Source organism: Ostrinia nubilalis, chromosome 1 (assembly GCF_963855985.1).
Source record: "Ostrinia nubilalis chromosome 1, ilOstNubi1.1, whole genome shotgun sequence".
Lineage (NCBI taxonomy): Eukaryota > Metazoa > Arthropoda > Insecta > Lepidoptera > Crambidae > Ostrinia > Ostrinia nubilalis.
The window spans coordinates 9,516,974-9,539,871 of record NC_087088.1 but is presented as its reverse complement, the minus strand read 5'-3'; the positions used below and the strand labels follow the sequence as shown (position 1 = coordinate 9,539,871).

Below are 22,898 nucleotides of genomic sequence, written 5' to 3'. Positions count from 1 at the left end.
CCAAAAATTTTTGTTCTACGACAAAAATTGACGAAGTTATGGCCATATTACTAAAAAAGTTCACTGACCGCCCGGCGCGGGAACGATGACGTCACTATATCCGAACCGAACGCTGCCGGCGTACTGCGTGGATAGAAAATATTTTTTTCTAGCCAAACTATCAGTTTTAGAGAAAAACTTGTAATGACATTTATTCATCAGAATAAAGTAAGCTATCGATAGGTAATTTTTAAAAATAGAAATTGTGAAAAATATCGCAAAAAATCCATACGCTCATACGATTCAATGGAACGCGGAGACGAGATTGGGGTCTCCGCGGTTGTATATTTGGCGATTTATTCAAATAAAGTGTGTTAAATAAATTCATAAGTGTTGTTAGTCATATCTTCTTCCAAGTAAAATATAAAAATGTATAAGTATTAATTTATTTACTTCTAACAATAAGGTATAGCTGAGGCAGATACACTCTGCCTAGGCTAAAAGCAAAACATTGCTATGAAGATCATTTCGATGTACACGCAATACCTACCTTAAGAGCAAAATGACGATTTGTAAGAACTATTTATTAGTCTAAACAAATAAAGAAATTTTGACTTTGACTTTGACTTACCTGTTATTTAGTTTTTCTGAGTTTAACCTACGTGTTAGTTGGGTATGATTTACCCCCCCTCCCAGGCCAGAAACTGGGTATGACTTGACCCCCCCCCTCTCCCCCAGGCCAGAAGCTGGGTAAGGCTAGCCCCTCCCCCCAGCCCATAAGCATAAGCTGGGTATGACTTACCCCCCCCCCCCTAGGCCAGAACCAGAAACTGGTTATGACTTGATCCCCCCCCTCCCCTCAGGCCAAAAGCTGGGTAAGGCTAGCCCCTCCCCCCAATCCATAAACATAAGCTAGGTATGACTCCCCCTCGGCCAGAAGCTGGGTATGACTTGACCCCCCCCCCCCCCCTCTCCCCCAGGCCAGAAGCTGGGTAAGGCTAGCCCCTCCCCCCAGCCCATAAGCATAAGCTGGGTATGACTTACCCCCCCCCCCCCCTAGGCCAGAACCAGAAACTGGTTATGACTTGATCCCCCCCCCTCCCCTCAGGCCAAAAGCTGGGTAAGGCTAGCCCCTCCCCCCAATCCATAAACATAAGCTAGGTATGACTCCCCCTCGGCCAGAAGCTGGGTATGACTTGACCCCCCCCCCCCTCTCCCCCAGGCCAGAAGCTGGGTAAGGCTAGCCCCTCCCCCCAGCCCATAAGCATAAGCTGGGTATGACTTACCCCCCCCCCCCCCCTAGGCCAGAACCAGAAACTGGATATGACTTGCCTCTCCCCCCTCCCACCAAGGCCAGAAGCTGGGTAAGGCTTGCCCCTCCTAAAAGCTGGGTATTACTTATCCCCCCCCCCCAGGCCAGAAACTGGTTATTAGCACTCATATTATGTATTATTATGTTCAATACAAACAATCATAAAGTTACACTCACCCCAACCGCGTTTCCGCATTCCATCGAATCCTATGAAAATGTGGTCTTTGGACATAGCGATACTTATTTTTCAAAATTTTTACTTTTAAAAATTACTGGTCGATGGGTTACTTTATTTTGATGAATAAATGTTATTAAAAGTTTTTTTCTAAAACTGATAGTTTAGCTGGAAAAAAATATTTTCCATCCCAATAGTACGCCGGCTGCGCTCGATTCGGATATAGTGACGTCACGCGGCCCTGCGTATGTTGACTTTTAGCGGCAAAAACGGCCTATATTTATTACTTAATATCTTCGTAAGTAATGGTCCGATTTGGATAATTCAAAAAGATATATCTTTCTTATGTCTTAAAGATTAACGTAGATACTAGTTTTATTGCATTTTCTACAACAGTACTGATCCTCATTAGTAGTACATTCAATGAAGAAAAAATACGTTGTTGATTAAGACCCTATTTAAATCTATTTAAATGCAATCAGTAATAAAAATTATTGAATAATTGAAATAAAATCGATTAAAATTACCGATTATTGTCTATGACTTACAGGTTACAGCACTGATGTGTCAGAGACAACATGGAGATAACAAATAATTTTAAACTTCAAGTCAATTTGACGGTAAAGCGCGGGAAACGTTAAACTTGGCGGGTGTCTTTTTTAACTTTCCGATTTTATTTATAAATTTTCGCGTAATTGTGATCAGGAAAGTAGTGGTAGTGTAAATATTTATTATTGTGTACGTATATTTTGTGTAGATAGTGTTATTTGAGCTGATATTCGGTAAGTTTTTTTTCATTTTCGTCTCTCACCATGAACGATCCTCCTGACCCAGGGGGATCAGTTCCCCCTGTTTTTGATGAGCCTATCAGCTCTCCTGGACACTCTTCTCCTTCAGTAGGGTTTTATGTGACGGTAACTAATGATACAGATTCCGAAAATTCATTTACTACTCCCCCCGCTCTCAAACGTAGCCACAAGAAAAGAAAACTTCATGGACAGGAAAAGAAAAAGGGCGATGGTCGTACGAGTAACGCTGATGATAAAACTCCTTCAGTAGATCCTCCTACTCCCACTCCAATTGACCAGGATTTGCCAAATTCGGGCTCTGCTCCCGCCACTATTGGACGGAAATTCTACAATGACTCTGATACGGCTCCATACATTGTCCATGTCCAACGCAATCAATCGTCTCCCAGTGACAGCGTTTATTTGCATCCGGTGACTTTTGGGAACTTTCTAAAGAGACATAACTTTCACAACATTATTGATGGAAGTGTAAAGAGAATTGGACGAAACAAATGTTCAGTCTCATTTTCAGATTTCTCTCAAGCTAATTCATTTATGAGTCATCCTAAACTGGACTCCAATGATTATAAGGCTTTTATCCCCACATTTAACGTTACTAGGATGGGACTAGTTCGAGGAGTTCCAGCAGAATGGTCCCCTGAGGAAGTCGTAGAAAACATGACAGTTCCATTAGGTGGTGGCAAAATAATAAAAGTTCGTAGATTGAATTTTAAGACTTATATTAATGGTACAGTTTCTTGGAAACCCTCCCAATCAGTCGTAGTAACATTTGACGGACAATCTTTACCTAAACGAGTTTTTGTATGCTATAATGCTTTGTCAGTGGAATTGTACATTTTCCCTACAATTCAATGTTTTAATTGTTGCCGATTTGGTCATACTAAGGCCCAATGTAGGTCCCAGCCCTGCTGTTTTAAATGTGGGCAAGCCCACATTGGTGATTCTTGCTCCATCCATGAAGACCAAGCCTCCTGCTGTCTTTGTTCTGGTTTCCACTATGCAACTAGTAAGTCATGCCCAGAATTTGTCCGCCAAAAGAAAATCAAGGCTTATATGGCTGAAAATTCCATCTCGTATGCAGAGGCATCCAAGCTCCACCCTCCAGTCTCCAAGTCCTACGCAGACGCTCTGTCCTCTAGTCCTGTAAAACAAAGTACACCTATTAAAAATATGCCTTACTATAATACTAATTCTGGTTCCTCAAAGTCAACCTCAAGTTCTTACAAAAAGACTGTCTTCCTTCCACCCCGTCCCTCTCCTTCACATTCAAAAGGCTATGATAAGGTAGCCCATAATAATTTAATCCGTGACTACTCTTTCCCTTCCCCAAGGGATGGATGTGCTATCAATAACCAACCTAAAGAAGACTCAACAACAAATTTATCTAGCCTTATAATGACTTTGATTAATGTTTTTTCTCAGTGTAATCTCAAATCACCGTCCAACGTTGCCCCTTTAATTGAAAGTCTAATTAGATTCCTGCAAAATGGCTGCGAAGGCAATGCAATGGAACTGCCGGAGTATCATCAGCAAAAAGAGTGACTTTTTTCATATGATTAATAAGATTGAGCCTTTTGTTTTTGCTCTGGCAGAAACTTGGCTTAAACCCAATCAAAAATTTAAAGTTAATGGTTATAATTCTATCAGGGAAGACAGAATTGATGGATATGGTGGAGTAGCCATATTTATCAACAAATCTGTCTCTTTTAGTCCAATTCCAATCCCTAATCATAGTAACGAATTTTCTATTATAGCAATAAATATTTATAATTTTTGTTTAGTGTCTATGTACATACCTCACCCCTCTTCTTCTATCTTAAGTGAAATTGATCAATTAATCTCAACTCTCCCTAAACCTCTGATCATCTTAGGAGATTTTAACTGTCATCATCGTGCATGGGGCAGTTCTATTTCAAATAACTATGGGGAAATGTTATTAGATATAATTGACACTCATAACTTATGTACATTAAATACAGGATCTCCTACCCGTTTTACCAGTCCAGGCCAAAGTCAAAGTGCTGTTGATTTGTCAATATGTTCCCCTAGCCTAGCCTCTCTGTTATCTTGGCAAACTCTACCTTCATCATATGGCAGTGACCACTTCCCCATATTAATTACTTTTCCATTTAATAGTCCTATAACATCTAAGTATGTTCCATTACTTAAACACAGATTACCAGACAAAACTAGTAATGCTTGGAATACTTTTAAAGAAGGTGTTGAGAACTATCTATCGTCTCTCCCAATTGTCTCTTCAGGAAATGAATCCACTTGTGCCTTGTCCTTTACCAATATATTAGTTGAATCTGCGAACAGAGCTTTTCCGTTAAAAGTACCTAATCGTAAGCTTCCCCCACAACCATGGTGGGACAGTGACTGTACAGAGGCCATCAAAAAAAGAAAGGCTGCTGAGCGCAACTATAAAGCAAATATGACAAATGAAAATTATTCAGAATTGGGTAAAGTTATTGAAGAAACTCGAGAACTTTTTAAAAAGAAAAAGTTTGAGAGCTGGAGAAAGTTTTGCTTATCAATTTCCCCTGAAACGCCATCTTCGATAGTATGGCAAAACATTCGTCGATTTAAATCTGCAATGACAGATTCTTCCCACCCATTTATCCCGTTAGAAATTGCTTGTCCATTTGTTGATAAACTGGCTCCTCCATGGGTCCCTGAAAAACTAATTATAACTCCATCGCCAGTCGCTGTGTCTGTTATTGAACAGCCATTTACACTGTTTGAACTCAAGGGAATCATCCAAAATGTAACTGATTCGTCTCCAGGTGTAGATGGTATTCCGTACTCCTTCTTTCATAATTTAAATGATCATGTTCTCTCCTATTATTTACAAATTATCAATTCTATTGCGTTGACAGGTAATAGTGTCCCTCTGTCAAGTCCCAAAAATTGTTGCCAGTTCTTAAACCAAATAAGTCCCCATCTGACCCATCTTCATACCGTCCAATAGTTCTGTCCTCAGTGTTATTGAAATTAGCTGAACATCTGGTAAAGAATCGGCTTGAATGGTTTTTTGAGAGTAATGATTTACTGGCTGTTAACCAGTTTGGATTCAGAAAGGGAAAAAGTACTATGGACAATATTAGTTTATTTATCACTGATATTAGGCTTGCATTCTCTGATAACCAGTCAGTTGTTGCAACTTTTTTAGATATAAATTCCGCTTATGATAACGTGATAATCCCAATATTGCTTAAAAAACTCTACGCCTTAAAAGTTCCCACAATGCTTAGTAACTTTATCATTAACATCTTATATGAAAGGTGTCTAGAACTTTCACAGGATGGCTCCACGTTTAGTCGCACTTGTTGGAAAGGACTTCCACAAGGCTCTGTTCTTAGCCCTTTGTTATATAACGCTTACACTCACGATTTGGCATCATCAATTTCCAATAATAATACAAAAGTTTTACAATATGCTGATGACTTGCTGTTTTATAATATTGATAAGAAAATAGAAGTTGCTGCGTCAGCACTTACTTCTTCACTATCTAATTTAAAATCCTGGCTTGATAATAATGGATTAAACTTATCTGCTAATAAAAGTGTCACAGTAATTTTTTCAAGATTGAGAAATCCACCTCCTGTCCAAATTTCTTATGATAATGATTTGATTCCTGTAAAACCTCATCACAAATTTCTGGGAGTAATTCTAGACTCAAAACTGACTGGAAATCAACACTGCGAGTATATTGCAGAAAAGTGTGAAAAAAGAATAAATATTCTCAGATGTTTATCTGGAGTTTGGTGGGGAGCTCACCCTTTTTCAATGAAGCTTATATACAATGCTCTCATCAGAAGTGTTCTGGACTACGGCATGTTTCTTCTCGAGCCAGGCAATAAATCTGCTTTTAAAAAATTAGATCTGATACAGTCAAAAGCTCTCAGAATTGTAACAGGAGCCATGAAAAGTAGTCCAGTAAATGCGCTTCAAGTTGAATGTTGTGATCCTCCTCTCAAATTTAGACGGCAGTTTCTGTGTGATAAATTCCTCTTTCGTACATTCAATTTCTCAAATCATCAACTTTTCCCAAAACTTCACTGCTTATCAGAAAAAGTTCCCATTTCAGACTATTGGAAACATAAAACTATTCCTTGTCTTTTGCACAGCTACAATAAATTAATGTCTCTGTCCTCTCCCATATTCCGTTCAAAACACTTACCATTGTTTCATTGCAGTATTGAATCTCTCTTAGTCCCTATAAATATTTGTTTTCTCCCAATTGATAAGCAAGATCTAAACATTGTATCCAAATTTAATGAAATTTTAGACACAGATTATAATGGTTTTCATCACATATATACAGACGCATCTAAACATTCTTGCACAGAAATTACTGGAGTCGGGGTTTTCCACTCGCAGTATAAAATTGTCCAAAAAGTCAAATTACCTCCAGAATCCTCCGTCTTTACGGGGGAATGCTTTGGCCTTTTCAGAGCAATAGAATATGCAAAATTATATAGACTTAAAAATGTTGTCATTTTTACGGATTCCATGAGCGCACTTCAAGCTTTAAATCAATTTCCTTTTAAATCCAGAAACCAGTACCCTGTAATATATGACATTAGAAAGTTATTTTATGAATGTATTTCACTTGGCCTGAATGTTTGTTTCGCCTGGATTCCTAGTCACTGTGGGATAAGAGGTAACGAAATTGCAGATCGTCTTGCCAATGAGGCGGTCTCCTGTGGAGATTTGTTTCCCTATCAGAGTTATTGTCATGATCTCCTAGCATTGCCCAAACTTTCTTTAAACTCTTCCTGGCAATCGGATTGGGAAATTAGTTGCAAATCAAAAGGCTTTCTTTTTTCACTTCTTCAGCCACAAATACCTACAAAGCCTTGGTTTTTCAAGTTGAAATTTGATAAGAGAGTTTCTTCATCTATCATACGCATGAGGTTGGGTCACACGTGTACACCACAGATATGGATAGATGCAGCATGTGTCAAAAATTGTATGAAGCCGAGCGTGCCACTTTTTAAACGTCATTAGTGTCATTTTAGCGAATTTTAGTGACTGCCGCAACGTAAAAGTAATCGTATCATCGTACTGCATTCGCAAAGTCATCGAATGATATCGTGTCGTGTGACTCGATTCAAAAATTAATTAATTCCGATAAAACTGATATTTTGTTAAATTTATAGCTAGTCTGACTGTGGATTAAAATAATTTTGTAGCGGTAGACGTTATTCTACAATTCTACATGATTAATTTGCAAATAATATTTTTGTTGTGCCTAATGTTTATGAAAGTAATGATCGTTATTCCATTATGTTAAATAGTACTACTAGTAATTCATACTTAATTCCATACTTTTAAATATCCTAGTTGTAAATCCAAGTAAATGACCTAGTTTCATAAAATAAAGACTATTTTACTCAAGCTTTTTATTTTTAATAAATGTAAAAATGCGTAGTTTTGCCAATACGTTTTCTTTCATAAAACTAAGTCAGGTACCTAGTTTTGAAGATATTTCTAAACGGCAAAATCTCGGCCGTCGTATACATAGACTAGTAATAGTGTATACTGCGATCACTGACCTAACTTCTTGATTTGTATATTTCGACGTTGTACAGTGCACTCTGTCTTCCGCGATCACTGATCTAACTTGTTTTATAATTCTTCTACTGCTACTTTATTCTAATTAATTACATATTTGTTACTCGTTGCTGTTAATTACAATTCTCAATCCGTAAATAATTTCTTCTCTCTACCGTGTTCGTACTAGAGATGGGTAGTGGGTAAAAACCCATTTCACCCGATTGGGTTAAAACTGGGTGATTTGGGTAAAAACCCGGTTTTTACCCATTATCACCCATTCTGGTGGGTGAAAACAAAAATAGCGTTTTTTTAAAGTGAGAAGTGGTATTTGTTGCTAAGGGGGCGTTCTAGTGTTACGTAATGCAATCTGGGGGGAGAGGAGGTCATGAAAAACGTTACAATGCGTTACAGTGGCGGAAGGGCGGTTCGATTTCAAGTTTTTAAGCAGAAGTACTTTGTAGTTGGTGTTGTTATTTGTAACTTTATACGGTAATGTCATCAAAGAGAGAGTTTGGCATCTTTGGCATTCCCCCCTCCATGTCCTTGCCATGATCACAAATTATTGTGTTCCTACTAAATTTCTTCTAAATCGGTTCAACGATTCTTGAAATAACACCATTTTATAAAATAATTGGTCACATCATCATAACGTCATCAATTTTACGATTTGGCCACGATATAAATGCATAATTTAGTGTTAAATTTGACTTATTACTTATTAATCAATAAACTTAAATGAGAAAAATTCAATAAAAATAAAGAAAAGATACCAATTGAAATAATTATAAAATTATTTGTTTTCACCCGGTGTAAACACCCACGGGTGGAATGAAACGGGTTTTATTGGGTTTTTACCCTCATGTGGGTTTTTACCCGGGTGGAAACCCATGTCTAGTTCGTACTACTGTCCTCGTAAAATCATCGTATCCGATTGTTGTAATCGGATTACATGAACATCACTCGACCATGTATGTCCATTTGGACATATCGGAATGGCACGCTTTGACTAGCAACTTGCTGTATCTACTCTAATCCATATCTGTGGTGTACACCCTCTCACCTCGCAAGACTCCATATCATTAATGATGATTCTTGTGAGTGTGGCACCGATTCAGGCACTATCAACCATATTTTCTTCTCCTGTCCTAGTTTTGACCGCTCTGCTTTCCTTCGGGAACTCTCTTCCTTACACATTCCTTTCCCGTCTTCTATAATGTCTCTCCTTTTCCATAAAGATCCTGTTGTATATAATTGTATAGCCAAGTTTATAACTGTAAATAATATAAAGCTTTGATTTTTGTATAAACGTATGTATATTATATAAATATCTCCTGTATATTCCTCATTTTCCTGATCATTAATTCCTTTCCAAATTCCGAAAGTAGGCATTTTTCCTTTTAATTCCCGTTTCCCCGTTTTTAACTCGACACTGGCAAGAGGCATAGCATAGCCATAATAAAAAAAAAAAAAAAAAAAAAAAAAAAAAAAAAAAGTCAATTTGACAAGTCTCACAAATTTTCATCGTCCACATATTTTGCTAAAATAATTTGTTTAAAGATTGATTCCAAACTTGTATAATCGTGAGAATAAAGTTGGTTTCATGGGCTTGTGAAATAATGTGTATGATATTATGAACACGTAAGTGATTATGGTGTAATTGTGTGCAGAAGTGTTTGTTTACATTTAAGGAAAGGAGTTGTCCCAAAATGTATGGAGCCTAGGCCAACAACATGTACACCTACCAAAAAGAAGGGCTTTTAAATCTACAACAGTTTCCTATTATTCAATTTCTTTAAAATGGCTTCGTTTATTCGTCCAAAACAAAAGATTATTAAGAAAATAGCAATACTCAACCACAAAAACCATCATGGTGGCCGAATGTTATTTTGATTGATGACATCTGTCAGTTTTGACATTAAGTCGTATCTTGATGTGAAGAAAAATAAATAAACAAATAATGAATAATTATTATGTATTCCACAAAGTGCCATAAAATAATCAATCGACAAAAGAACAATTCAATAAAACTAATATGTCGACCAATATCCATTGCTTTGATAACCTATTACAGTGCTATAGTCAAATAGGTTATTACCGGATTTTGTGTTAATCTCATTTTTACATTTAGGGGATGATAAGTAGTAATCTGTTTTACGTTTTCTTTGTGTTGAAAAACTAATGCTAATTATTCAGAATGAAATCTTGGGATAACATTACTGACCTACTGGCAGGCTACTTTACCCACAATGATCAAACTAACCTGTTATTCACATAGAGATGTATAGGTGTATTAGTAAATAAAACAGCTTTATATTATTTTCATTAGTTTTTATTCAATCATCATCTTCCCTTATTAAAATATTATCCAAGAATGAGGCCGGTGCAGCAATAGCAGGACACTAGCCGAGCCCAACCCAAGTACCAAACAATGGTGATTGTACGAGTACATATTTTTCTTCCAGAATGATGACGAGGCTTTATACACAACCCTTACTAACACAGGGCCTGGTTGCTAATTCTTGCTGGCCCAGTAGTTATGGCACGAGTTTGCCTTCAGTGAGGAGTTCCGGGCTCTTTGCACATTTTTACATGCTGAAACCCAGCACGCATAACATACATGGCCACCAGCCACATGGAATCTAAAAAGAGTAAAATGTATAATTAAGGATACAAACTTAATACTTATTTAATTATTTATTTATAAAAATATTAATATGTAGGTACTTATAAAAATAACAATAACTTAAAAGGAACATTACCTCTAGGAAAAATCTTGCAATTATTTCATCCTGTTCCGGTCCCTCGGGCAAAGAATGCCTTCTGGTCTCAACAAGAGAGCCTAAGCACCATACACAAGTATTAATTGTCGAGGGTTCTCGCTTTCCTGTAAGCTTCAACTTCTTGCTGCGGAAGAGATCTCAGATCATGTAACTCTTACTCAACACTCATAGCACACTAAGCCATCTTCGGGTGCCTAAAAGATAATGACAGAATTAACATTACAATAAATAGATGTTTTACATAATACCCAATTAATACAACCTGAATTAATTAAAAAAATATGCATTATCATTATTTAGTACTAATAATGCATACTTAAATATACTTGTGGTGAAATATTTTCTTCATTAAACTGTCTGGCATAGTCTGTTAGGTTATGAGTACGTCTCCGGACCTTATAAAAGAATAAATAGTTATAATAATACAGTTAAAAATATGATTATATGAAACTATAGCACGAAAAATATAGTTTTTGCTCACCTTTTGGCATATGGCATTTTGAATAATAGAAATGATTTCAGGGCCCATTTCACTACACTGATAGTATCGGGAATCTTCATTTATTTAACAGAAGAACATGAAAAGAACACAAATATCATTGATTTTAATACAGTAAGAAAGTAATAATTAACGATTAGTTATTAATAAATTAATTAAGAAACATGTTAAGTTAAAAACTGTTTACATACCAATCGGATCCTAGGAGGATGTTTATCAAAACAACAGTCAAATCGCACGATGTGTCTCAAGTCCATACAACACATGCCATGGTCATCAGATGAGGCAGATAGCAATCCAAGAACGAAAGCCAGGTCACAGAGAAATGTTGATAAAAAGAACTCGGGAGACAGACAGATAAACGCGTAAACGCAATAAAAACAAACAGAACAAACAAGACGGAAGTGAGTGACAGATTGAAATCTGATAGCGACTGACGTTTAGTCTATGGTTCATCTTTTTTTTTATTTGACGCCATCCACCATCTTGTGTATCCATTTGAGAATGATAATTCATGAATAGTTTTTGATTTTGTACGGCTAAATTATATGCTAGATAGAGTTATTTATATTTTTCCCATAATCAGTAGATTTTTCTTGATTTTTGATATGGCGTACAACCTGCGGGCCGAAATTGGGACAACTCCTTTCTAAAGAATTTAGGTATACACCGATTCGATTTGGCCGATTCTTCATACAATTTGAAATCGGGCACAACTATCGGCCAACTAAAAATCAACGGTGTGCGCCTACTCTTAACAAAATGAGATCAAGTAATGATATAATGAAGGATGATAGATGATACCCCTTCCCACCATTGAGTCTCAGTAAAGTTGTGGTGCTTTACTGAGACCTCCTATGGACAACTTGAGAGAACCAAAAGAATTGCGATGCACTGTTCTGCTTCACTCGCCCACACTCATGCACGTTCATGAACACTTAATGGTTAATAATCCACCATTATTACACATTAATAGTCGCCCAAACACGAATTTGAGGAAATAAAACAAAACCGCTAACATGACGCTTCAGATTCCCGCCAAGAAGTCCGTCTCAAGTGTCAATCAATCAACACATCGGAGTCGTTTATAGCATTATTCAGTATTTATTATTATTACCGTCACGTTGATGGTATGTAAAATATCGTCGACGCTGCGACGTTTTTATGACGTGACGCAGCGCAAGGGACCAATGGGGTCTCACCCTAATTATGCCCTAACTGCGCACCTGGCAGCCATGACCTACACTGAACTGTCACACCAAACTCAATGATAGGGGGGCGCCACCATCGTAGTTTCCAACATGGCAAAAATCGGAACCTGCGATCCGGTATTGGCGGTGGCGCCCCCTGTCAATTTCACGCGTGCGCGCGTGGGACAGTTCAGTGCATAGAGATGGATTAGAGGTGTATTGGGTCTTTAAATGGTTTGCCATTTCATTTTGTTGACTAACTAGACTCACTGATACCTTTTGGTATTAAACGAGTACATCAATGTCCTTTGGTATTATACCCGATGGTATTAAGTAACCTTTTTCATTAACAGTCGTAGATTTACCTTGTTTACTCGCAATTTATCGGATTTACCATATTTACTTGAAATAATGTATCGTATTTGCGGGTTACTTTAGCTCCTCCTCAGGGAAATTTTTGCTCAAAACAAAAAAGGATTTCATTTCCCACCTCTTCTTTCATAGTAATGTCGATAAACGACATGTATACCTACGTAATGCGACAGGGCAATGTTAAAAGTGTCTATTTTTAGTTGGTTACAAGATAATTTGCACAAAGTTGCTCTCTAGGGCTAAAGTAACCAGCATAGGTATAAGTACGGTAGTTTTGTTTAGTATCTACTTAATATCTTCCTACACACAATAAAATTAAGGTTTGAAAGTAGTGAATAAAAAGTTTTTGTAAGAAACTCTTCAAGCTCAATTTTTAGATGAAAGGTTTGGAAAATTCCGACATCTTACATCGACTTTAGCTAATTACTTATTATACCTAAAGTACCTACATATTTTATGTTGCGCAGGTAGTGTACATTACTGAGGATTTAGAATTTTAGGGGATCAAGCTGCTAAGAAAAGAAAGATTATTTCGCGCTTCTGACTTCTGAGGTCCCGGTTGTTTGAACCTAGTAACTATTTACACTTACGGCTCATTTTGAGCCTCATTAAAATGATTTATGTACAATAATCATGATTCTACTTATTACTTATCTCGCGCACTAAGTACCTACAGCTCACTCTTGGTTGGACTGGTCTACTTTTTAGCTTTTAGAAAGCCCATATAATGAATTATTATATTAATAAAAATAAGAACAAATTTAGGCTATCAAATAGTTTATTTATTACTTGAAATTTATTTTAACAACGCAATGAAATATTTTCTATCCATTACAGATATTCAATTAACAAAATAACTTACAGCTATAGATATTATGAACATTATTAACGATGTCCCTATTGTTGTGCTCCGCGTGGACAATGCTTAGCATGTAAGAGTGTGACCATGCATTTAAATTGAGGGTAACGTATACGGCGATAAAAAAATAATTGCGATACGAACCTGAAGGTTTTATAACATGGCATCTGCCTTTTAAAATAGGATCCATTTCAGTTTTATTGATTTCAAAATTAAAATACCCGAATAAAATAACTACCTACGTATTAAAGTAAAGAAGGAAAATGTTGGTCAAATCTCTAGCAATTGAAGCACCTAGTGCTTTCAGTAGTAATAATTTTATAAATTGTCTACATTTAATAGTTAAATAGATCGTCTTGCTAACGCATTATTAGGTATACTAAATGTAAATTGTGTTTAGATACCCTATTGTCTACCCGAATCGATATAAGTACCTTATGAAACGATAATGATAAACAATAAATTGAATTTTTGATTTATTTTTTTACAAATTACCTATCCCGTTACAAAAAATGAAGTCCCTACCTAATTAGCTTATAGAAGCGCATGTTTTATAAATAACTAAAAAGTTGGGTAATTATCAGGTAGTCACGATTACCAACTGCGATCCTTATGGAAGTGATTTAATCTTAACTAGACATTCGTTCCTAATATGTAGATTCTTAATGCACAATAATAAAAAATCTAATAGGCAACAGTAGGTCCCTTTGTGTATTAGGTATAGGTTAATAAAATGGTATAGGTAGACAAATCCAAGTGATGTGGCTATAGGCCGCACTAAAAAAACCAGGAGCTAATAATGTAAGGCCAAAATTGGTTCCATTTTATCGAAAATATACGCTATTTGCCTTGATTGATTGTCTAAAGTAAGTTGCGTTCTGAAAAGTCGCGTGTGTGTAGTTTCATTTAATAGAGATAATACATAGAGCCTATCTGCTGGCGTGCTCTATATTAAAAAGTAGTATCTATAATCTTAAAGGTATTTAATATTATGAATGTCAGGCAAATATTTACCCTGCTTATTTATTAAGAAACTTCAAGTTTTTGAAAAAATTGGTTCGATTGAAGGACGTACCTAAAATGAAGTACCCTAATAAGTTTGTAAATAGGTAAGTAGGTAGTATAATTTGTTCATTTTTGTTTCTGTTATGTAAAAGAAGATGTAAAAATCCGATTGGATGACAGGTTACCTGCGATGCGAAAAATAAACAAAAAATACAAATTATAAACGATTATGACATAGAAAATTGTTAGAGCTGCTTACTGACTTTTTAGTATTAATGCTTAATTATGTTTTTGTAATTGGTATTCTATAAACATTAGGTCGTATTAATTGCACATGACACTTACTTGAACCATTTGATGCATTATTATTATTTTGTATCATGCTAAAACAAAACTGAGTTTTGTTTATTATTGACATCTTAGTTAATTTTCAGATGTTGGTATTTATTTATCTAATTAAGGATATGCTTATATTAATTATTTCATTTGGTACGGTTATGTCAAGTGTTAAACTTTACTTAACTACTTAACACTTTAGGCACAATATTTATTGGAGGATATCATTAGATAATGTTGTATTTCTTTCATGCCTGACTGCCCGATCGCGTATTGAATGCAGTGGGTCCTAGGTTCACGTATGAATGTGATGGGACGCCCTTAGAATCCGTTGTCTCGTAAGTAACTCATGAGGACAATAAATCTTCTTACATCGAGCGTGATGAACTTTCACGAGTGCATTCAATTTATTTATGAGCCCAAAAGATGAGCCAATCCTCTAAGTCAAATATATAGGTAGGTAAATAAAAAGCTGTGATTAGGGCTATTCATCATTCGAATATATTTTTATTTTGGCTTACTTTTGAAATATCATTATCACCTATTTTATTTAACCTATTTTGTTATCATCATCATAAAGTGATATAACCTATTTACGGTCCCAATGCATCACACTTTACTTTAGTTCCAGTTTTCTTTCTGGGTAGAGGCATTTTTAAGTAGGTATTATATTATTATACAAGTACTTATTGTTTTAATAGTATAGATAAGTATAACATAAGATAATATTATATCTATTTCACTAAACAAAACAAATATGTAATGTAGTTATAGAGTATGACTTTATGGCATGGTTAATTAAAAAGATCCTCTGAAAAAACTATATTTGTATACCTACTAATAAGCCAATTGGCAATTGTGAAATCAGCAGTGACTGTAAGGACATAGAGTAAATATTCTCTTTTCTCAAAATATGTATGTCTTTCCAGCTTCCTAGGCTACACTCACACTTGACATATTCGTACCAAAGGAATTACAATCAAACAATATACTTTTATGGTCTTAAAATATTTACAACTTAATAAATATTAAATTATTATTTCTTATTACCTAGGTATATCAGAAGCCTCTATCACAAGATGTTCGATTATTTGAAATAGGAGTAGATTTTTTTTAACAATGAACTCGAGGATACATTATGTTGCTTCAACATCAGATTCACCTATCGTGGTGAACAGCAACTTCTTGAACTGTTGTCATCGCAACATTAGCTAAGTATGTCAACATGATGCAATAAACATTTATGACTATGACTATGACTCTACATTTAAGATTCTGAAATCTTAAGTCGAATTAGTCTTGGTATGTTTTCTTGAAGGAGTTTCATTTAAAAGTGTAATATAAGAGCTAATCGTTGTGTTACTAAGAAAAAAATATCTCAATCATAGTAATCCACGTGAAAACGATTGCGATAGATTCATTAGAATATCGTCATCCATTCACTACTTTCAATATAATCGAACAGTCATGATTTGAAACAGAACAAAAGGGGAATTCTCATAGCAACTTGTTATAGTGTCCAGTTCCTCCTGCGATTCTAATACCTACATAATATTAATTCTCTTAGTCATTATTTTCATTGTTGACGAGAAATACCCTTTTGATATTTTAAGCACCTATTAAATTAAACAAAAAATAAGCGTAATAATACTTGAAACTATCTATTTATATCGTAACTATTTTCGAGTCTTTGGTCTTTATTTTATAATATAAAACGAATGGAAATCGATGATACTTAGTTTACATTAACCATAATTATACTCGTTGTTTAACTATTTATTGGAGCAGCACGTAACACACATAACTAATCAATATACTCAACCACACTAAAACTAATGATTGCTCTTTGAATTACTTAAGCACCTATCTATTAATGTTTTTAAACGATATACATTATTTTTGATCGAGTTTGGACAGCGTTTTTGTGGTCTAGCATTGTGCGCAGGTTGTTGGGATCTGGAATCCCACCTCTATGGAGGTAGGATACTCATTCTGCATTTTGAAGTTTTAAATCTGGATTTAGATAATAGTTATAATAACGATATTGACGTTCTTAAATGTGCGATATTGTAAGGGTGTCCATAAGATGAAATCCGATATTGTTTCTCATTTGTTTCTACGTAATTTTGAATATTTTCAACCTAAATATCTTTCCGACACATTGTACGAGTTTAAGCAACTTATTAGTTTCAAAAATTCGTTGATGGTCAATTATTAAACAAACGAAAAATACTGTTATTATAATTCATAAGTAGGTAAGCACACAATAGAAGTAATAATTCATAGGCCATTATTCGTTGAAATTGCAATGACCTACATCGGGTAGGCACCTCGTTTACCAGTTAGTTTATTAGGTACTTACTTAACGAAATACCAAATCTGTTTATTAAGGTAGTCTTTGTGGTAGCATGCAGTTTTTTCAGCTTGTGTGAGTCAGATAATGATTTTTTAGTTAAAATACTTTCACTTTTAAAATTGTATTTACATTTACTTTTAATATAATGTTTAGGATCACAAGGGAGACAGCCCAGTCGTCGTCAGTCTAGCACTTTCTAGTCTTATTACACAATCGCAGAATTGTAGTACTGAGCAATTAGTCCACTGAAAATATAATTCACTGTATTTTATACCTAACAGGGTACATGAAAACAATGAAAAGTTATGTTTCTTACTTTTTTATTTTTCATTCTTTTCATTAAAGACATTACTGAAAAGCAATACGTCACATAGCTTGCCACGAACCGGTACCTCATTAGGAGGTAAGTGGTGGATAAAAATTAAAGAATATTTTGTTATTGATAGTCTTCTTAAGAAAAAGAGTCATAATATACGTATTGTACCTGCCTGCCATACCTAGGCTTAGGTATATAATTATCTTTTCTATTATATTATTACTGTCATCATCTCATATCAAATATGTACACTGCTGGATACCTTTACTCTTAATGTCAGCTATTTTACAGCGGTCTCCGCATTTAAAGTTTTTCCGTAACCACAAGATGCATCATGTACCCTATCAGGTCTATAAATTTTTCCATCCCTGACGTACGTTACAGTTTCTGGAATATAAAGTGCTGGTTTGACGTCGGCGTGCGCAAGTTTCACGCGTCTGGGTGCAGCAGGTGCAGGTCGACGGCGACGTCGCGGCGCTGCGCGCGCACGATGCGCGGCGCGTGCGCAGCGTCGCCGAGCAGCGCGGCGTCCTCGGCCAGCGAGTCGCCGGAGCCGTAGCCGCGCTCCTCGGCCGCGTCGGGCTCGGCCTCGCCCTCGCACCACGACGCGGAGCCCGTGCTGCCCGACCGAGACCCCACGCCCTCCGCCTCGGTCTCCACCTCCACGGAGCAGCTCGCGCACACCTCTGAAATCCGTCACACTTGATGTACCACTTTCCTTTCGTTTCGAACTTACCCACATTGTATTCAGGACTTGAATAATACTAACTTCTGTGGTTTTTACCGTTTAATAATGTCTAAAAGGGACCGAGCTGTGTAACGTAAAAATTATATCGTAAAAATAATTAGAAGACACTGTAATGGCGGAGGAGTTCTGCGTTTTATTACCCATATTTACTTGCCCAATAAAATACACGTTGGAAGTGTCTGGTTCATTTATCGTAGATACCTACATTACTTTTCTAAGAATCTATAAAAAATAAATTATGTTGTTCGGGGTTAACAAATTAGTTAGTTAGGTAAATATGTTTACATCGCTTTTATAAGTAGGTATACGGACTTTATATTCTACTAGGACTAGTTCAGAATCGGTTTTATAAGTCTACTAGCTCAGAAATCTTCCATATTAAAATATGTATTGATTACAAAATCCCAACACAGAATTGTATAAAACTAACAACTCAAACAAAAGTAGCCGCCGAGGCAGGCCGAGTTGGAGGTCTTAATTTTCTCGCCGGATTCGCACTAGCCCGAGAGCTTTTATTGATTTACCGATTCCTTTTTTATGGCGCTGGGATAGTAGTTAAGGGAAACAGATGTAGGTAGCAGCTTTATTTTTGTGACGGACCTATATAAAATACTGGGTTCCAGTATTTTCGCTTTTTCTGTAAAGTTTACTAATAAAACACCAATAAAATACATTGTCTTCATGCTTTTCGATTATTTTATACTACATATAATCAAACACCATACGTACGAGTAGGTACGAGTAAGTCCTTGTAGGGCTGTATTTCAGTGACAGATTTTACTAACAGAAGGAAAGGGTATCGCTTAATATTTATTTATCAGTAACATTTCTACATACTCATAAACGTTACTTCTACTTCACAAAACATGCTGAGAATGATAGGTGTTGAAAAAATTAAGAAAACGAATAATAGTTGAGTAAAATTAAGAAATAATTAAAGGTCAAGTTTAAAGTTGGAAGAAAAGTGTTTTATCTTTCTTGTTTGATTGATCAAAAATATCCTCGTGTTGTGGAGTAACGTTACTATAAAAATATGTAGGTATTTATGTTCAATAGCAATATCGCTTTTCTTCCACGTTAAATAAAATATAAAATATTTTACGTATGACTAACGGTAATGCATAACCTATTTCACTTTAAGGAAACATTCTTCTAATCGAAATGAGTAAAATTGCATGAATAATCATTTTAAAAGACAAGGCAATGAAGTTTTATAATCGTCATCATAGTAAGGCATGATTAATTTTTTTTCTGTAAAAATTGTTTCGAATTTAGGAAATTTTCTTCTGCGATGCAGTTTTACTAACTTGATCATTGTATGTATAAGCATTTAGGAGTATTGTAAAAGAATGTTTCTAAAAGTGAAATGTATGATTTGACTCATAGTTTGACTATTATGTAGGTACGAGTATAACTATCATTTCAGTAATGATTTACAAAATATATAAACCGCATTATTGTGATCGGAAGTTCCAAATTTTATTTAACGTGTAAATAAGACTATTATCAAATTATTGAATACGTAGTGTAGTATTGCAACTTCTCTTGTTTAATACAATAAAAATTCAAAAACAGAGATAGGCATACACGAAAGATGAAAAAATGTAGATGAGGAAAAACTAAATACAACACCTTTTTGGGCACATTACATGGGGAGGAATAAATATAAGGATAGGGACGATACGGGGTGGAAAAGAACCGCTATTATAATAACATTCCACACATCGATAGGGGAAGGAGAAGGACTCACGCAGCCGGCGGCGGCCGATTAGTATGGGGCTCTCCCAAGTTGGCGGTCAGAGAGAGGTCGACGACGAATAGTCTTCATAAGATGCTGCAATTTTGTAATATTCGCATATTTATACCTATGGCAACGACGTGTAATTGGTTAACTATCGCATAATTTACACGCTTCACATATAAAACAACTATTACAAGGTGAGTTAGGTATTCATATTTTTCATTGTCTCTACTGTGTTTTTACCATCGTGTTTGTGTGTTTACAATGCTACTGGTAGTCATTTATTTTTCATTGGTGTAATAAAAATTGTTAATGTTCGAAACGTGCGTGAAGGTGTGTGGCTATTATGTATGTGGTAACACACAATCATTTCCTACTATAATATACATTTATGTGAATCTGGAGTTAATTTGGGTAATGTTCATAGGTTGTCCTACTATTTTTTAACGTTTTGACTTTGAAATGTAGATTATAGGAAATTATCGTGTGTTTCCATTTTGTAAAAGGGTTAGTTGATAATTATCTGTGTTGAATATCATTCCAGAATGTTATTTTTATGATTTATGAGATTTTTAACATCATTAAATATTTACTAGAGCTAATCTAACTAAATGTAGAGTTCGAATGTCTATAACAAACTGAAATGAAATCATCCGTTGACTGTGTTTTTCTAATTAGTGTGAAATGATGCGATTGTTAAGTGAAATTCATGTGTACTAGAGATAAATGCTGGTAAATGAGAGTGCGAGCAACTATTCGAACCTGAGCTATCCGTCGCTAATCGCGGGGGAGTGTCCTCGCGGTCCGTCGGCACCACTATAACTACTTCGTCGTCTCGAGGTGACTCACCATTTCGACTCGATGAAGTTCTGAAAGTATTTTTTTTAAATTAGTTTCAGTCTGTTAAAGGTTTCTGCTAATACCGAAATATTCGGAAACACGAAGTGTTATGTATTTTTTGACGTTGAATAATGAGCTTCAATAAGACGAGTATGAAACCAACTCATAAGAGTGTTTATGTAAAACGAAATGCATTTCAGTTTCAGCCATTAATTTTGCTTTCAGTCTAGAATTAGTTCAGGCTGTAGCGAGGAGCTTTAGTGGTTACGTGGTTTTTCCAACCGCAAGGCACGTCGTACACTTGTTGTATCGTGCAACCAAGTTCATAAATAATATGAAAGTAGGCAACTATGTATGCTATGTATGTATATGGTTATTGAGACCCATCTTGTAGATTTTTAGTAATATACAAATTACTTAAAAGTACTTACTTTACAATGACTTTTTTGCGCATAAATCTGGTGCCGAGGTCGGAGTAGCCTCTGTTCATGGGCCTCTTGTGCGGCATGGGCGGCGCGGACGCCGGCGCGGGCGGCTCGAAGGTGCGCGACACGGGCGAGTTGGGCTCCGAGCACTGCTTGTCCGACAGCGACGGTCGCACGCGCAGCGCCAGCGCACCCTCGCTCGGAGCAATGCCCCCACCCCCACCTCCACTTTCACTGCTGTTCCCTAACCTCCTTGAAATTCTTCTATCCTCCTCGTATAATTCTAATAAATGATCCAACTTACTCTCTATATCGTCTACCTGAAATCAAAACACACACTTGGTCTAACTGTGTCATGCACTTTATTCATTTTTATTTACGTAATAAAAGATAGCACTTACTTGTCTTTCAATTTTAACTACTCTGGAAGCTAGACTGATTTTGGATGCATATACGTCTTTCGCTTTCGATCCTTGCTTACCAAGTATTTGATCTAATCTGTAAGGTATGAATCATATTTAGCATAATGAATACAAAACAGTAATTAAGAAACTAGGAATTAAAAATACAGGTTATCAAAGCAAATACTAATCAAGTTAATAGTTTACTTTGACGCTTTATTTTGTGTTTTAAGGTGAGATGTATTTACATTAACTCTATAAAATAATAAATAACACTAAATATTTACTTAAAACATTCGAACAACACGAAAACATTCCAGCCAGAACGTCAATTTACCCACAAAACATGGAAACAATAGAATCAGCATTCAAATAAGACTAATATCAACAATATTCAATTGTTGTTCGAAATAACTGTTTATTACGTCGGATACTATTTTAGCATCTGTAATTAATCATTATGACCAAAGTAGTTGAGCAATCATTGAATATCTAGCCAGATATTAATAATGCAAAATTACAAAGTAAAGTTGCTTAGGGCAAAGAGCATCTGCTTCTTATTATAAGGTAAGATATAAGTAGGTAGACAAAAAAGCAATTAAAAAAGGATATTATAACAATTAGTGGTAGTTTTAGCAGAAAATGCTCATTACTATGATCATGTTTATAGTTCAAATAACAATGTAGATACAACAAACAAATAACAGCCGGTAATTGTGATATGAATTTTGATATACATTTATGTATAATCGTAGGTATTTGCCTAGAAAATATAAAAGCATTGATGAGCACATCTGCTTTTGTAAGGTAATTAAATTATGTAACGACGTAATATGATAAAAATAATGCACATTAATTAAAATAAAGTGTACTAACTATATGTATAGATAGTGCCTACGTAGAGTTTAGCTGTCTCTACATAAATATACAATAAACATCCACTCGAACGGCTACAAAGCATGTGCATTGTGCAAACCGAGAAATCGTTTAAGAGAAGATGACACAGTAATCTTTAAAAAACAATGTTTGCCACATTTTTTGGTTTATTTTAATAAAAGATTTATTATCACGACTGTCTCTTCTCTCAGGTGTCAATAACAATACCATGCTGAATGAAGTAAAAATATGTTGTTACAATGAGAAGCCCGTGATGATGGAAAGGTCAGATGAACCTAAAGCTGTCTAAGAAATCA

The 22,898-nt window shown here is 35.6% G+C and overlaps 1 protein-coding gene and 2 long non-coding RNA genes across 4 annotated transcripts in view; all 3 read right to left on the bottom strand.

Moving 5' to 3' along the window:
- Positions 1-2,977: 2,977 nt before the first annotated feature.
- On the bottom strand, positions 2,978-5,167 carry LOC135071357 (uncharacterized). Of its 2 annotated transcripts, none has more exons than XR_010257237.1 (2): positions 3,500-5,167; positions 2,978-3,416 (listed from the first exon to the last, which is right to left on the bottom strand). It is a non-coding gene; the product is annotated as an uncharacterized LOC135071357 (long non-coding RNA). The 2 variants fall into 2 exon arrangements; XR_010257238.1 differs by having other exon boundaries at positions 4,072-5,167.
- Positions 5,168-10,150: 4,983 nt separating this feature from the next.
- Positions 10,151-11,660, bottom strand: LOC135075681 (uncharacterized). The gene is made up of 4 exons (XR_010258090.1): positions 11,308-11,660; positions 11,099-11,172; positions 10,597-10,811; positions 10,151-10,476 (listed from the first exon to the last, which is right to left on the bottom strand). It is a non-coding gene; the product is annotated as an uncharacterized LOC135075681 (long non-coding RNA).
- Positions 11,661-17,979: 6,319 nt separating this feature from the next.
- The window catches only part of LOC135076457 (potassium voltage-gated channel subfamily KQT member 5), a 45,166-nt gene continuing 40,247 nt past the window's right edge, over positions 17,980-22,898 (bottom strand). The window contains exons 12-15 of the mRNA XM_063971232.1: positions 21,706-21,802; positions 21,311-21,624; positions 20,802-20,908; positions 17,980-18,236 (exon numbers count right to left, since the gene is read on the bottom strand). Coding sequence (XP_063827302.1) covers positions 17,980-18,236; positions 20,802-20,908; positions 21,311-21,624; positions 21,706-21,802 — 775 coding nt within the window. The remainder of the gene's footprint in view (positions 18,237-20,801; positions 20,909-21,310; positions 21,625-21,705; positions 21,803-22,898) is intronic.